The following is a 15,726-nucleotide window of genomic DNA, read 5'->3' as shown; positions in this document are numbered from 1 at the left end:
CATACGCAGCTGCATTCATGGCAGGACACAAGCGCACGGGCAGACATACTGTATGCATGTGAGCGTTTGAAAGTAGCCAGCTGAAATCAAAAAGCACGTGGCTACCGAACTGAGTCAGAGCTTGATACTACTGGGATTTTTTAGCATCGGTAGCCATTAAAATATTGAACTGAGCAGAGATTTCATGGCACCCTGCAGTTTGGGAACCACTGCGCTAGACTTACATCTTTGGCCGTTGCGTTTCCTAGTTTATTCAGCATCTTGTGCAGTAGCGCTGTTGCATCTTGAAGCGAATTTCAAAATTACATTTGACAACCTTGCGAAGGCATGCCACTGGAACGTTAACATACATAGCTGAATCTTTGTAATTTCAGAATAAGGTCACGTGAGTGTCTGAATAGAGATCATGAACTTTTAACGATTAATCATGCAAAGGACAAGAAATATTGATTTGAGTTTGAATTATTTCATTAGCTTACTTGAGATCGCATAATGATGACACGCAATATCCGGTGAAATATCAGTTTATCCCCGGATGTGCATTCATTATTCAGAAATATCAGAACGTTGGATGGCACAATTGACCAATCTAAATGGATTGTTCCAGAGAACCGTGTAAATAATTTGCTTAAAGCACCAAGAGTGTACTAAGTTACTAAGAGTGTAACAGTGAACTTTGTGCGTGAAACTGTGGGAGCTTAATTTGTGTGAGCGAGTGACTGGAAATGATTTCTACATTTAAAATGACATTTTCTCAAGAAAAGCCACAGAGAGAGAGAGGTTGATGGAGCAAAGAGGAAGAATATGCTTCTCCTCTAATTACCTCTCTCTCTCTGTGTGTGTATGTGTGTAGGTCTCACTGATCAGTCTGGTGGCCAATGCCCTGGAGTACTCGGAGCTGAGCGCCATCAAATCTCTCCGAACACTGAGAGCGTTCAGACCACTGAGAGCTCTCTCACGCTTTGAGGGAATGAGGGTAAGATCTCTCGTAATGCTGCCTCTGTCATAGTAAGCACAAAGCCATTATACAGAGGACTTTATTCAATTAACGAAAGCTTGACTGACAAGGGGACGGATGGTATTAAACTTTCCTTTCAGTCGCCTTTGGTCTTTTTTTACTCTTAATATTGTTAAAGGTTGAATTGTTTATTGTTTATTTAAATTATTTGTTCTAGAGGTTGACCGATATTTGATTTAGCTGATACAGATAACTAAAGAGTTGGAAGAAAGCTAATACCCAATTAATTGGCTAGTTTTTTAAATAGATTTGTTGAATGTGGTTTAAAAAAAGATTTACATTTTTTTTTTTTTTTTTTTAAACAGCTATCAGCATCGATTAATCGACAAAAAACCTCTAGTTTGTTCACCCATAAATGATAATTCCATCATCATTTACTCACCCTCCCATGTTGTTCCAAACTTGTATGACTTTCTTTTTTCTGTGGAACACAAAAAGAGATGTTATGCAGAATGAATCAGTCAGCATTCGCTTTGTTGATGGAAAACATATTTTGTATTGCACAGAAGAAAGTCTTTAAGGGATAGATCACCCAAAAATGAGAATTATTTACTCACCCTCATGATATCCCAGGTGCGTATGACTTTCTTTCTTCACCAGAACACATTTGAAGAAAAATAGAAAAATATCTTAGCTCAGTAGTTCCTTAAAATGCAAGTGAATGACGATTTCTCTTTTGAAGCTTCAAAAATCACAGACAGTCAGCATAAATGTCATCCATATTAAATTAATGTCTTCTAAAGTGTGATCGCTTTTGGTGTGAAAAATTATAAATATGTAAGTACTTTTTTAACTCTAAATCATGCTGCCGGTGAGCAGCGGGACGTGCGTGTGACGTAATCGCATTGGCATTTGAAACACTCAAGAACTGACACACATGCGTCACAGCCGGAAGAGCAGCGCTGTTTACAAGTGAGAAGGAGGAATGCTGTACAATAGCTTGGTTTAGATCTGTTTTGATCTGTTTCTTTACTCACAATGGTGCATTTGTGTGCTTATTCTGGATGTCTCAACAGAGTGGAGAAGGTGAGATTACCTCTGTATCATGGCAATGCGAATACGTCACATGAGAGACAGCATGATCTCCAACCATGATTTAAAGTTAAAAAGTACTTGAATATTGATATTTTTTCACACCAAAAGTGATCGTGTCGCTTTAGATGAAATTAATTTAACCACTGGAGTCGTATAGATGACATATATGCTGACTGTCTGTGATTTTTGGAGCTTCCAAAGAGAAATCGCCATTCACTTGCATTTTAAGGACCTGCTGAGCTAAGAGGTTTTTCTTTTCTTTCTTTTTTTCAAATGTATTCTGGTGAAGACAGAAAGTCATACACACCTGGGATATCATGAGGGTGAGTAAATAATGATAGAATTTTCATTTTTGGGTGAACTGTCTTTAAGAGCATAGATTGCATTGCATGCATGTTGTACAGTAAGTCATCATTTCCTCTGTTCCCCCAGTGACTGTCCCAGCTAAATGTGTTGTGTAGCATATGCCCCCTAATTACAAGACTTGCCCTTAGATTAAGTTCCTAATTTTAGACAATGTAGATGTTATATGTGAAGTCAGAAAAAGTGAGCAGGCTACTTTGTGTCATTGTCCTGACACAATTCGTTTTGTGTGGTGAATTACCGTATTGGCTGCCGAGAACATGAAAGCCTCTAAATCAAATTGAAAAGACATTTAAAAACCAAACTCTCAATAATTTAGCAAATTCTTGGGCCTATGCATTCATGGGAATATTAAAGCAATAGTTCACCCAAAAATGACAATTCTGTCATCATTTGCACACCCTCATGTTGCTCCAAACCTATGACTTGCTTTCTTCTGTTGAACACTCAAGGAAATCGTTCACTTTCACATCATGCATTTTTGTTTTCATACAATAAAAGTGAATGATGAGATTGTCTGTCTGCATAACATCCCCTGTTCCACTTAAGAAAGAATGTCATACAGGTTTGGAACAGCATGGAGGTGAGTAAATGATGACAGAACTAGCGCTTTTAAACATTACATTCAATTCTGTTTGATTTAAAGGATAGTTTTGTTTACTTTTGTATGATTAACTAATTTGGTACTGTATTTGTTTGGCACTTGGGTTCAATGTAAAATCTGGGTCCTGAAGTAAAACCAGATGAGAACCAGTAATCTAATGTGTCGTGCATGGTGACATAGCCCTGTGTGGTCACCATTTGGGGTGTTTTGCTGAACAATTACTAGCTGTGAATTGCAAGCAATGGTAGGCTGCATTGATGTGCAGCTTTATGTAATGAGGGATCGATAGTTCTTGTATTGACCAAATGCTTACATACTTTTTCCACTCAGATGTGTGGTTGCAATGTCTCTTCCTCACGTGGCAACCACTGAACTCTCCTCTCTCATTTCCTGCTCTGTCTCTTTGCTCTGTTTGTATCGACAGTGTGTGAAAATGCACAGTGCATCCGGATGTGTCTTTCCTTATGAGTGCCTTTTAATGTTTTGTTTTTATTATTATTTATGTTTATGGTTTTGTTTATTTACTGTAAACACAAATGCAGTGGCTTCACGGCACTTCCACAAGGACATCTTTTTTCACGCCAAACTGTCAGGGCTGTGTACCATTCAGAATTGAATTGAGAATTCATTTTAAATTGCAAATCAATTCCTGAGTTTGAATTGAATTTGAATCGAGGTAGCAAACAGGATGAAGAATTATAATTCAACGTTTGAATTTAAACAAGTAGAATTCAAATGGAAGGAAATTTAATTGAACTTTTGTAAGTGTAGTTTTTAATAATGCATTTCATGTTTTCATTTCATTCCATATATCACAACATATGGAGTGTTTAAAAGATATTTACTGAAACTGAAGAAATTTAATTTAAATATATTCATTATATTTCCTTCCGTTTTATGCAACATGGACAAATTTACCCCAATGTCTTCAAAATGGAGCCAAACAACATGAAACTGCGTACAAATCTTAAACAGAACATTGAATTTTTCTTGCCCCTTTTCTTGAACCAACAACATTTTAGTTTATACATTTTTCAGTAAATGTCTTTTCCTATAATTCAAGTTTAAATTACATTTCAATATCCTGTAGGGCAGTGGTTGCCAACCTTTTTTCCAGGGGACCCCTATTTTAACATTCAAAATCCCGAACGACCCCCCTCTCCTGCGAACCCCCTTAAAGGGATAGTTCACCCAAAAATGAAAATGATCTCAACATTTACTCACCCTAGATCTGTATGACTTTCTTTCTTCACCAGAACACATTTGAAGAAAAATAGAAAAATATCTCAGCTCAGTAGTTCCTTAAAATGGAAGTGGATGGTAACACGATTTTTGATGCTTCAAAAAGCACAGACAATCAGCAATAACATCATCCATATGACTCCAGTGGTTAAATGAATGTCTTATAAAGTGATACGATTGCTTTTGGTGCAAAATAAATCAATATTTAAGTACTTTTTAACTATAAAACATCACTTCTGTTAAGCAGAGGTATGCACGCACACAAGAGGTCTCTCGTGTGACGTACTGGCGTTGGTATGTTCACGCGAGATGTGAAGCATGCGCGACACACCCGGAAGATCTGCGCTGTTTAAACTAAGTAGGAGGAATGCTGTACAGACCAAACGCCAAAAAGAAATTGAAGCAAATTTAAACAAAGATGCCAGAAGACTTTGATTTAAGAGGAGAAGAGGAGATACAAGTTTTTGCATGTCATATTTATTTGAATCTGAGAACTATGACCAGGAGCACAGGGAGATGGATGAGGCTGGACCACATGTGGTGCACATGTAGGCAATGCAAGGCAATGCCAACAGAGGTAGAGAGTGTCTGCTGCAACGAATGGAACGTTGCCATGCCAGCGCTGGAAAGACCACGTGACCTCAGCCCTCTCGTGAACGCACATACTGCTGCTCACCGGACGCAATGATTTATAGTTAAAAAGTACTTAAATATTGATATTTTTTGCACCAAAAGCAATCGGATCGCTTTATAAGACATTAATTTAACCACTGGAGTCGTATGGATGACGTTAATGCTGATTGTCTGTGCTTTTTAGAGCATCAAAAATTGTGTTACCATCCACATCCATTATAAGGACCTACTGAGCTGAGATATTTTTCTGTTTTTCTTCAAATGTGTTCTGCTGAAGAAAGAAAGTCATGCACATCTGGGATATCATGGGGGTGAGTAAATGATGAGAGAATTTTCATTTTTGGGTGAACTATACCTTTAACAGTATACACTTGTTCACAAGAATAGATTTGCCTTGGAACAGGAGCCAAATATAATCTGTTAATGTGAATATCAATGCATCAGAGGAGAAATCACCTCAAGTTCTCAACAAATGTATCCATTTTATACTTAACCTATAAAACTTGCAAATATAAAGCTGAAAATTAAAGACATAAATATTGTATTACTAAATATTAATATTACCTAATATTAAAGTTATATGCATATTATTGCATGCATTTTTGGTGCTCTGATGGCTCCTCAGAACGATATGGAGGAAAAACAATATGCATTAAGTTGCTGCATAATGTGATATGCCCATCGATAATCCTATGTTGATGTCATCAGAGCATGTGGAACATCGGCACCCCCACCACCCAAATATTGCTTACTGAATTTTGTTGGGGGAAAAAAGGACTGTCTATTCCAGAGAACACAAACGTAATTGTCTTTGTTCCAAATTGCATATAGACTGCGTATAATATATACAGTTTTACCATTAGCTACATTTCCACAAATGTGACACACTCCATCATTTGAACCAGAAGTAGTGTTTTGTAATGCTGTGTGTGACAACTTTTATTCACTTTAACACAAACCATGAGTAAAACAGCAGATTATTAGTTCATAAACACTTACTTTTCACCCTGTTCCTCACACATGCTTTACATTTAAATGTTTGCATTACATAACCAGCAACATTTACAAACTTTTTCGAATGCAGTCAAATTACACAGTAGCTCAACTGATAGAGCGTTGCAGGGTATGAGTCTTGAAGAGCACGCGTGAGCCAAAAGCATCATAGAAGCACCACAAAATGACATGGTTTCTTCAGCAGTTCCATTTTTCTTCTCACATTTGCTTTTTCTGACACTATTGGCTAGGTTTAGGTTTAAAATTTACAGTAGGGAGGTTGTTTTGTTGATTTAAACTCAGAGCATTTAAGAGACCCTAAAAACCTCATCTGTTTGGAAGAACATTTAACTCGCTTTTAGCGCCACATAGTGGACATCTCACCTCGGAACTGTCGCAGTACTTGTAAGGAACCACTTAACATCATTTTGCAAAGCATCGCCACAGTCACATAATTTTCCTTAAGATCAGGCTCTTCATAATCCACTTCAACATCCTGTGGGGTGCTCCTTTTGAACTCATGCATCCTTAGTCAGCTTAGTCAGAGTAACCATCATTTCAAACAAATTCTGCCCAGCGCTTCATCTTGATTAAATCCAAAATAATAAAAAAATAAATATTGATCTGTAAAACAAAATGCTTCTATGGTGGTTGTACGGTGTTCATAACAATGTGTAAGTATGTTATGTTTCTGTGGTCACAGGTTGTCGTGAACGCTCTTCTAGGAGCCATCCCCTCCATCATAAACGTTCTGCTGGTCTGTCTGATCTTCTGGCTGATTTTTAGCATTGTGGGTGTCAACTTCTTTGCTGGAAAGTTTTATGAATGTGTAAATGGTTCAGATCAGCGTCTGCCTGTCACAGAGGTCAATAATATGTCAGAATGTGACACTGTGAAATTGGGCAATAATGCAACTCGCTGGAAAAATCTGAAGATTAACTTTGACAACGTTGGAAACGGATACCTGGCCTTGTTACAAGTGGTAAGGTTGCCCGCAATGCTGGTCAAAATACTGTATGTGAGAAAGATGATTTATCACAGAAAATTTTGAATTGTGTTCTAAATGTGTACATTCTGTCACAACAAGAGGGATCACACAACAGTAGTGATTGTTGTCGCATGTTAATCTTGTATTAGTATGTATAATAATCATTAAAATTGGTGAGTCTCAAGAAAATATGTCCAAATCGCATTTCACCCCAAAATCTTGCAGAAAAAGACAATTAAACATATTATAGGACCATTAAGCTTTTTTGCATTGACATTATTTTCATAACAATTAAGCACATTTACCTATAAATGGTGATTACTGTAATACGCTGTGATTCTTTTGCTTGAGGTTTTTTTATTCTAATTCCCATTATTCTCAATTATGATTATCATTAGATTATAATTGTTTTACACATTTTTACAGTATAAAAAAATGCTGTAATACAGTGATTTCTTTCATTTAAATCACCATAAATGAAAGGTATTACAACAAAACCGCCATAATGTATAAATACTTTCCTTATATATATAATATTGTTTTTTACATTACAGTAATGAGATTCTTACAAATAGTTTTCAATGAAAATAATGCAGTGGTCCTCAAAATAGCCTCTTTTTTTTCTCCATTTAGCAAAATGTAATTTCTCATTTCTTTTTTGCATTTGGGGTGAAATATGACCGGAACAGCTTTCATGAGATTTACCCTTTTATTCATTTTTCTCATTTATTTTGCTCTTTTTTTTTTTTTTCAAGGCCACCTTTAAAGGCTGGATGCCTATTATGTATGCGGCAGTAGACTCTCGCAAAGTAAGTTTTGTTTGGCCTTTTATAAATGCCTCAATAATATATAATTCGTTTTATTTTAGTGAAATTAAAGGTTGCTAATCTGGCTGGTTGTTTAGCTGGTTTTAAAGGGGGTTTTGAGCACTTGTCAACTGGTCAGGATAGGAGACCCACTGGCCGACTGGCTAAACCAGCTCAACACCAGCCTTTACAATATCTAAAACTAGCTAGACCAGCTTGAAACAGCTAGTTTAAGCAATGATGCGTTTTTCAGCAAGAATGCAAAAAGCATATAATCATACTGATGCTTATTGTTCTTAAAATTCTTATCTAAATCTCTATCTCTAGCTAAACGAGCAGCCAGTCTACGAGGTGAATCTGTATATGTACATCTATTTTGTAGTCTTCATCATCCTTGGAGGTTTTTTCACATTAAACCTCTTCATTGGAGTCATCATTGACAACTTCAATCAGCAAAAGAAAAAGATAAGTATCAATATGATCTTTACATGTGATATCATCTTGATTTAAAATTGAATAGCAAGTTTCTTCAGAAGTGACATGCAAAGTACAGACTTGATGATGAAATCATGCACTTCTCAGTTTTCATTCCCAAATGATCTTTCTGTTTTATATCTTTACTTTGGAGGTCAGGATATTTTCATGACAGAAGAGCAGAAGAAATATTACAACGCTATGAAGAAGCTTGGGTCAAAGAAACCTCAAAAACCAATTCCAAGGCCAGCTGTAAGCATTACTGCAAAGAAATCCAGTTTTGTCAATCCTTTGCTCTCCCTCATGTCATTCCAACACCATATTATTGTCTTTGTCTGCAGACACAATTTAGGCAGAATGTTCAAGCTGCTCTATTTCCATACAACGAAAGTGAAGGATTGTTTATACTGCCAAATTGGACCATTAAATGGATAGTTACAATAAAGTAATCTATATGACTTGTGTGCTATTTTCCATATCTTCTGAAGCCTTATGATAACTTTGTGTGAGGAACAGACTGAAATTAAGTTACTGATAATCTTTCCCTCTGCCTTAACTCTCAAACCTTCACACAAAGCTATCATATGGCTTCAGACGTCTTGGAATATAGTACTCAAGACACATTAATTGCTTTTATGATACTTTTATGGAGCTTTTTTGTCCTTATTTAGAGATTTGCAGTATTTATGACCAGTCATTTTCCTTGTATGAAAAACAGAAGCTCGGACACTCTGCTCAAGATTTTCTTTTGTGTTTCAAAATATAAAATAAAATATATTCATCTTTGGGTGAACTATTCCTTTAAATCTTATTTATGTCTTTAGATAAACAACATTCTCACTCAAAAATGACAGAAAAGCATCTACCTTCTTATTTATTCCAGAACAAGATTCAAGGATTCATCTTTGACATCGTAACCAACCAGGCCTTTGATATTTTCATCATGGCACTGATATGGCTCAATATGGTGACTATGATGGTTGAAACTGACGATCAGACCGAAGAAATGGATCGTGTCCTGTACTGGATCAATTTGACGTTCATTGTGCTCTTCACCTGCGAATGTTTGCTGAAGATGTTCTCGTTACGACATTACTTCTTTACCATTGGCTGGAATGTATTTGATTTTGTCGTGGTCATTATGTCTGTAGTTGGTGAGTAAGATATGTTTGCAATATGAAGAATTGAAGCTTCGCTAAGCTCCACCCCCTTGGTTACTGTCTCTCGCTTCAGATACTGAGAAATCTTTATTTACCATCACTTGTTCAATGACCTGAATCAGAAACTAAATTAAAGGAATATTCCAGGTTCAATACAAGTTAAGATCAATCGACAGCATTTGTGGCATAATATTGATTGCCACAAAACTTAATTTAGGGTACGTTTACACGACAACGATGTACTAAAAACGGAAACGTTTTTCCTTTGCGTTTTTGAAAAGTTTCGCGTACAGAAGACTACGTTGTCAAAACGATCCCCGTTCACACGGATCCGCGAAACGACTAAAAACGCTGTATTATGCATGCCAGGCCAGCAGTTGGCGATGTCACTTTGTAAAGAAACACTATGCGCCTGCACACATAAGCATTCTTCCACAGAGCGGTGAATACAAACAATGAAGATGCCGAAAGCATCGAGCAATTTTGTCTGGACGGATGATGAGGTTGCTTTATTACTACAATTAATTTGCTGGAGAATCGTCAATAAACTCAAAATCTTGAGCAGCACAAACACAGTCCTGTAGTCCGCCATTGTTTTGAATGTCTCGCACGTTGTTTTGAAGTACTCGCGCGCATGCCTATAGACTGAACTCTCAAGATTATTCAATAAACTCTGCTCATTTTTACCATCGCTTCATCTCCTGCCTTCTTCCGTATTCCCCCTGCTGACTCTTGGGCTGGTAGGAGAGTAAGTTAACATAACAAGCTGTTGATGTTGACTGGTTCTGGATATCAGACAGAACTCTGATATATGGATATCTTCTGACGGAGAGAGAGGTCTTGCGTACACTGGATCTAACATGCATTTTCACTGCCTCCTGTTTTCATATTCTAAGCATATCATTGAATACTGTACATGGCATCACATCTCTGTCTGTAGGCTATATACATAACCGGTGGGTGAATGAATTGCAGGGTAAAGGTACATCAAATCAAATTAAGTAAATAAATAAATAACATTTAAATTACAAATAAATTTTTCCCATCTGAATCCATACATTAATTTCAAGATTTTCAAATTGCAGGTTCTGCCTACTGTACAATGTTCACACTCCATACAAAACACTCCAAATGAATAAATTGTTGATTATTGTTATTTGCACAGACACCAGTGTTCATATTGATAATTATACATCTCAGATTGATGCCTATCAATCCATCATTCTTTGTTTAACACGTAATATGCATGCGCATGACGTCATCGTTTTCACAAATTCGCGTTATTGTATGTTTACATGGAGACGATACGGCATCGTTTTCAAAAGCTTGCACTTTGAAACCCGTTTTCAAAAGTTTGCGTTTTCAGGCCCCAAAATGCCGTTGTCATGTAAACGAACAGCCAAAACGCATAAAAAGTTTTCCGTTTTTAGTTGAAAACGTTGTCGTGTAAACGGCCCCTTAGACTCATCCCTTTTTTTCTTTCAAATTAGTAAAAATTGAGGTTGCAGTGAGGCACAATTTTTGGAGGGTTTAAAGGCAGAAATGAGAAGCTTATCATTTTATAAAAGCACTTACATTAATTCTTCTGTTAAAAATGTTTACATGCATATTTTTTGTCTTGCGGCTATACTTTTGAAACAGTATTTCAAAAATAGGCCCCCCATTCACTTCCATTGTAAGTGTCTCACTATAAACCAGATATTTGCTTTTTTAAGAAAAGGAGGGGCAAGTAAAACATTTTTTTTTGTTGTAATCAATATTATGCCACAAATGCTGTCGATCGAGCTTAACTTGTATTGAACCCAGAATATTCCTTTTATCTTAAGATATGGAAAAGGGGAAAAATCCACATGAATTCTCCAAGGGTAACTTGTGTCACTATTACACATGCCTCGCCAACAACTTTTTACTTCATTGTAGAGTAATTTCTATAAATTCAGTTAAAAACTATTTAAAAACACAAGATTTTCATAGACATGCAGGACCTTCAAGAAGAGAAAAAGCTAATATTTAATATAGTGGACAGCAACAATTGCTAAGGGAGGGCTGGTCAGTAACGTTTTCAAGGCAGGACTTTGCAAATGGTCAGTTGTAAACCATTTTGCATATCAAAAGTGCTGTGATGACTGTAATTTGCCTCTTGTCCTTGCAGGCATGTTCCTGTCTAAAGTCATTGAGAAATACTTTGTCTCGCCCACATTGTTTCGTGTAATTCGCCTTGCCCGGATTGGCCGCATACTACGCCTTATCAAAGGGGCCAAGGGGATACGGACCCTTCTCTTTGCTTTGATGATGTCACTTCCAGCCCTCTTCAACATCGGACTTCTGCTCTTCCTCGTCATGTTCATCTACGCCATCTTTGGCATGTCAAGCTTTGCCTATGTCAAGAAATCGGGAGGCATTGATGATATGTTTAACTTCGAGACTTTTGGCAACAGCATGTTGTGTTTGTTTCAGATCACCACCTCGGCAGGCTGGGACGGCCTCCTGGCGCCTATGCTCAATAGCAAAGAACCCGATTGTGACCCTAAGCGAAAATTCAGCAACAATGTAGTGGGTGACTGCGGCAACCCACCTATTGGCATCTTTTTCTTTGTCAGCTACATCATTATATGTTTCCTGATCGTGGTGAACATGTACATTGCTGTGATATTGGAGAACTTCAGTGTGGCCACTGAAGAGAGTGCAGAACCTTTAAGCGAAGACGACTTCGACAGGTTTTACGAGGTTTGGGAGAAGTTTGATCCTAAAGCTACACAGTTCATTGAGTACAGCAAGTTGTCGGATTTTGCAGATTCTCTGGATCCTCCATTGCGTATACCCAAACCCAACAAACTCCAACTGATGTCCATGGATTTGCCGATGGTGAGTGGTGAAAGAATTCACTGTCTGGATATTTTGTTCGCGTTCACTAAACGTGTTCTTGGGGAAGGTGGTGAGATGGATGTCCTTCGTGGACAAATGGAAGAACGATTTATGGCGTCCAACCCCTCCAAGGTCTCTTACGAGCCCATCACCTCAACCCTACGCAGAAAGCATGAAGACATGTCAGCCGCGATAATTCAGAAAGCCTTTAGGAAGCACAAGATCAGACATAGTAAGTTCAATAATAAGTACCGAGAGACAAAACAGCAAAATGGGAAGGTTCCCAGAAAAGACTCTACGTTTAATGACAAATTTATCGACATTGGAACTTCAGACAATTCAGACGTAACACCTTCCACGTCCTCTCTGCCATCGTACGATAGCATGACGCAAAAAGACAAAAACAAATACGAGAAAGACAAGTGTGAGAAAGAAAAGGAGGGCAAAGATACCAGAGAAAAGAAAGAGTGAAGTTCAAAGATGCCGCTCTGTTTTTTAATTGACATGGGAACATTTGTTTACAACTTTTCAAGGTGTTTTGTCAGTGTCAGTTGACCTTGCTTCTTTGGAGTGGATGTCTATCCCATACTGCCTTAGCATACTTGAACTTTGGGCCTATTCTGGAGCTGTGAATAACATAGAGGTGTTCACGCTATTTATGAGATTGAACAGCAATGTGATGCTGTGACTACAAATGGAAGTGCAAACAGTGATGCGCCAGCTGATACAGCTGGATACAGCAGTCAAATGGGAATGCCTACTAGCGATCAACAGCACTGAGACTCACCAAACTTCTGCTGTTTAATCACTGTCAGTGTGAACGAGGCTTTAGGCAGTGAAGCTGCTATGTTTATCCTGTTTCATTCGCTGGCTAAAAAAGTCTGTTTTGGAACTGAGTGTTGTGATCTGATATGTGTAGTTTAACTGTGTGTTCTCCAGCACCTATGCATGCCAGGGCTACACTCAGTGTCTAGCATTTAAAGGTGAAGTTTGTCATTTCAGCGCCATCTAATAGAATTGAAAAAAATAATAACTGTTTTCAAACAAGCTTCAAACACTCCAACTGTCTACCATTGGTCAAACAGATAGTTCTGCCTCAAGCTCATGCTATTGGTTGAGGCAATGATGTTATGACTGGCCCAGGGGGTCAAGATTTGGCTAGTTAGCTTTAATAGTAATCCTACTAGTAGATGCTGTATCAATACCAGTGAGCTGGTTTACAAAGACAGCAGAAATCCTTTATTGCGATAAAGCTGCTTAAGACACAAAAACACATCACTCCCTTAAACATGCGGCTCAGTAAGTAAGCTGCTTTTTCCACAGCAATGTAATTTCCCAGTGAAACTGGTGTAAATAATGAATACTGCATCTGAGGACGACATCGCTATTTTGTGTTCTCTGTTGCTTCGCTATATTCCCAGATGTCCCACAGTTGTTTCTTTGTTTGTTTCCATTGCAACCTGCCGAGGCATTGTGCTACAATAGTGGGGTTTCCCTCTTACGTCATACTCCGGGATTCCCCCAGTGCACTTGAGCGTACAGTATATGTACAAGCACACTCTTCAAAAACCCATAAGAACTTTGCTTATGCATTTCCATGGCCACATAAGCCACATTCTCTGGCAGAAACTTGGGTGCATTAAACCGCTTTCTCTTGGAGAAAATGAAGATTGCGTTTACATGATGTTTCAGAACGCCGCTTTCTAAAAAAAAATCCTGGAATAAGCTGGTCCTTATGTGTGTAAAAAGCATCTTTCTTAATTGATGGCCATTCAAAAGTACCTATATATTCTGACGAAATAACATTTTTACTAGCAACATATAAATTCAAATATTTTATTGTATTATAGTAGATGTTTTACCAGTGCTTACATTTTTTTGTAGGGCTCTTTAAGGTGTGAATTAGACAGATATTTTTCCCTGTCTGCTACCTTTGACATCAAAGCTCAGAATTGTTGCTTTTAAATAGTTTAGGATTGTGCACATTCTTGTGGTGCCTTCAGACAATCAGCGTAGTCAAGACACAATTTTTTTTTAGCTCCAGAGTAATTAGTATTTACAACTCAGGTGATTGAATTTAGAAATATATTGGCAAGTATGCAAGATACATTTGCTCCAACATCCATATTGCAATTCCGTTTGTTGCCTCTAGTGTTGCAGAAATTACATACTTCACTTTTAAATGCCATTTATTCAACAATTTGTGTTTTGTTTTTTGAGAGAGAAAAAATAAATGTTTCTAACATGTTTGTTTTTTAAGAGGGTGTGTGATTGTTGTAATGTGTTGCACTGTCCTATTTTACTTGAGACAGAGTTGATGTATTTCTTCAAAGGTTCCACGAGCGATTATTGACCGTAACTGTGACTACAGTTGAACCAGCGAGTCTGACCTGGTTGTCAATAGAAAGGTAATTGTAATTGCATGAATGCTCACCTACAGTCATATACCAAGGCATTTTCCCTCTCAGTATTTTAGAATGGCTCACTGCCTCTCAGGTCTTTTAAACATGCTAGAAAGCCATTCGCACATGTGCCTGCCCAACACCTGCCTCAGCCGAGAGCTTGCAGCAAACTCTGTTCAAACAACTCTTTCCCCTGTACTCTAAGAGGATCCTGCACATGAAAAAGCTTTAATGAGCATTTTAAAACAATGATGGTGATCTGGACCTTGTTTACCTTGTCTTATATGCTGAAGCCAAAAGTGAAGTCATAAAATTCTTTCAACATTTATGTCTTTGCAATTTTATATTTTCTCTCAAAAATGATCCTTTACATGTGTAACTATATTTTGTAGGAAAAAACAATCTGTTATGTAATTTCTATAAAGCATAAATGATAGGTCTATATAGGGAATGTGAAAGGTAGGTTATGCATCATAAAAGCTAACATATAAATGACAAAATCAGGACTCGTACTTATGCTAAAGAATATATGGGAAATGTAACTATTTTAATTTTGCTGAAATTATATTGTGAAATATTACCATTTTTATTTGTATTATGCATTTGTTCTATATAAATGACATTATAAGAAATGTGTACCACTTTTGTTTACAACATTTTTCACCAATGAAGAAATGATTGAGATTGAGCGAGTTTAAATTCAATTCTGAGCAGTTCTAGTTACATGTGTTTATCATCAGATTTTGCTTGGCATGCAGATCTATCTTTACAATGACAGAAGACTTAAATGAGTCAACTGTTTGTTATAATCAAGGAATATTGTGACATCAGAATTCCTGTATTTGTTTACATTTTTATAGTCATGAATTTGATCATTTTTCATTTAGTTTCTTTAAGGATCCAGGATATAATATATTCCACATTAACACTATTGTACAATACAGTTGGTATAACTGCTCCTTATGAATGTGACTTGTATTGAAAAAAATAATTATTGGTATGTTTTCGAATTTATACAAAATAAATATCAAAATAGCTTAACAAAACAGAAATCATAGCATTTATAGCCTATGCATCATGCTTGTAGTCTGTAAGTTAAACTGCATGCGAGGTATCATTCAGTTATTGAAGCCAAAATAATAA

General features: G+C 37.1%; 1 protein-coding gene across 1 annotated transcript in view; it reads left to right on the top strand.

Annotated features, from left to right (window-relative positions):
• The window catches only part of scn1laa (sodium channel, voltage-gated, type I-like, alpha), a 91,619-nt gene extending 75,893 nt beyond the window's left edge, over positions 1-15,726 (top strand). Inside the window, exons 22-28 of the mRNA XM_051710272.1 lie at positions 854-976; positions 6,592-6,870; positions 7,632-7,685; positions 8,010-8,147; positions 8,304-8,408; positions 9,040-9,310; positions 11,469-15,726. Coding sequence (XP_051566232.1) covers positions 854-976; positions 6,592-6,870; positions 7,632-7,685; positions 8,010-8,147; positions 8,304-8,408; positions 9,040-9,310; positions 11,469-12,652 — 2,154 coding nt within the window. The 3' untranslated portion in view covers positions 12,653-15,726. The remainder of the gene's footprint in view (positions 1-853; positions 977-6,591; positions 6,871-7,631; positions 7,686-8,009; positions 8,148-8,303; positions 8,409-9,039; positions 9,311-11,468) is intronic.

The sequence above is a fragment of the Myxocyprinus asiaticus genome, chromosome 11, assembly GCF_019703515.2.
Source record: "Myxocyprinus asiaticus isolate MX2 ecotype Aquarium Trade chromosome 11, UBuf_Myxa_2, whole genome shotgun sequence".
Classification (NCBI taxonomy): Eukaryota; Metazoa; Chordata; class Actinopteri; order Cypriniformes; family Catostomidae; genus Myxocyprinus; species Myxocyprinus asiaticus.
This window is presented reverse-complemented; position numbering and strand designations above follow the sequence as displayed.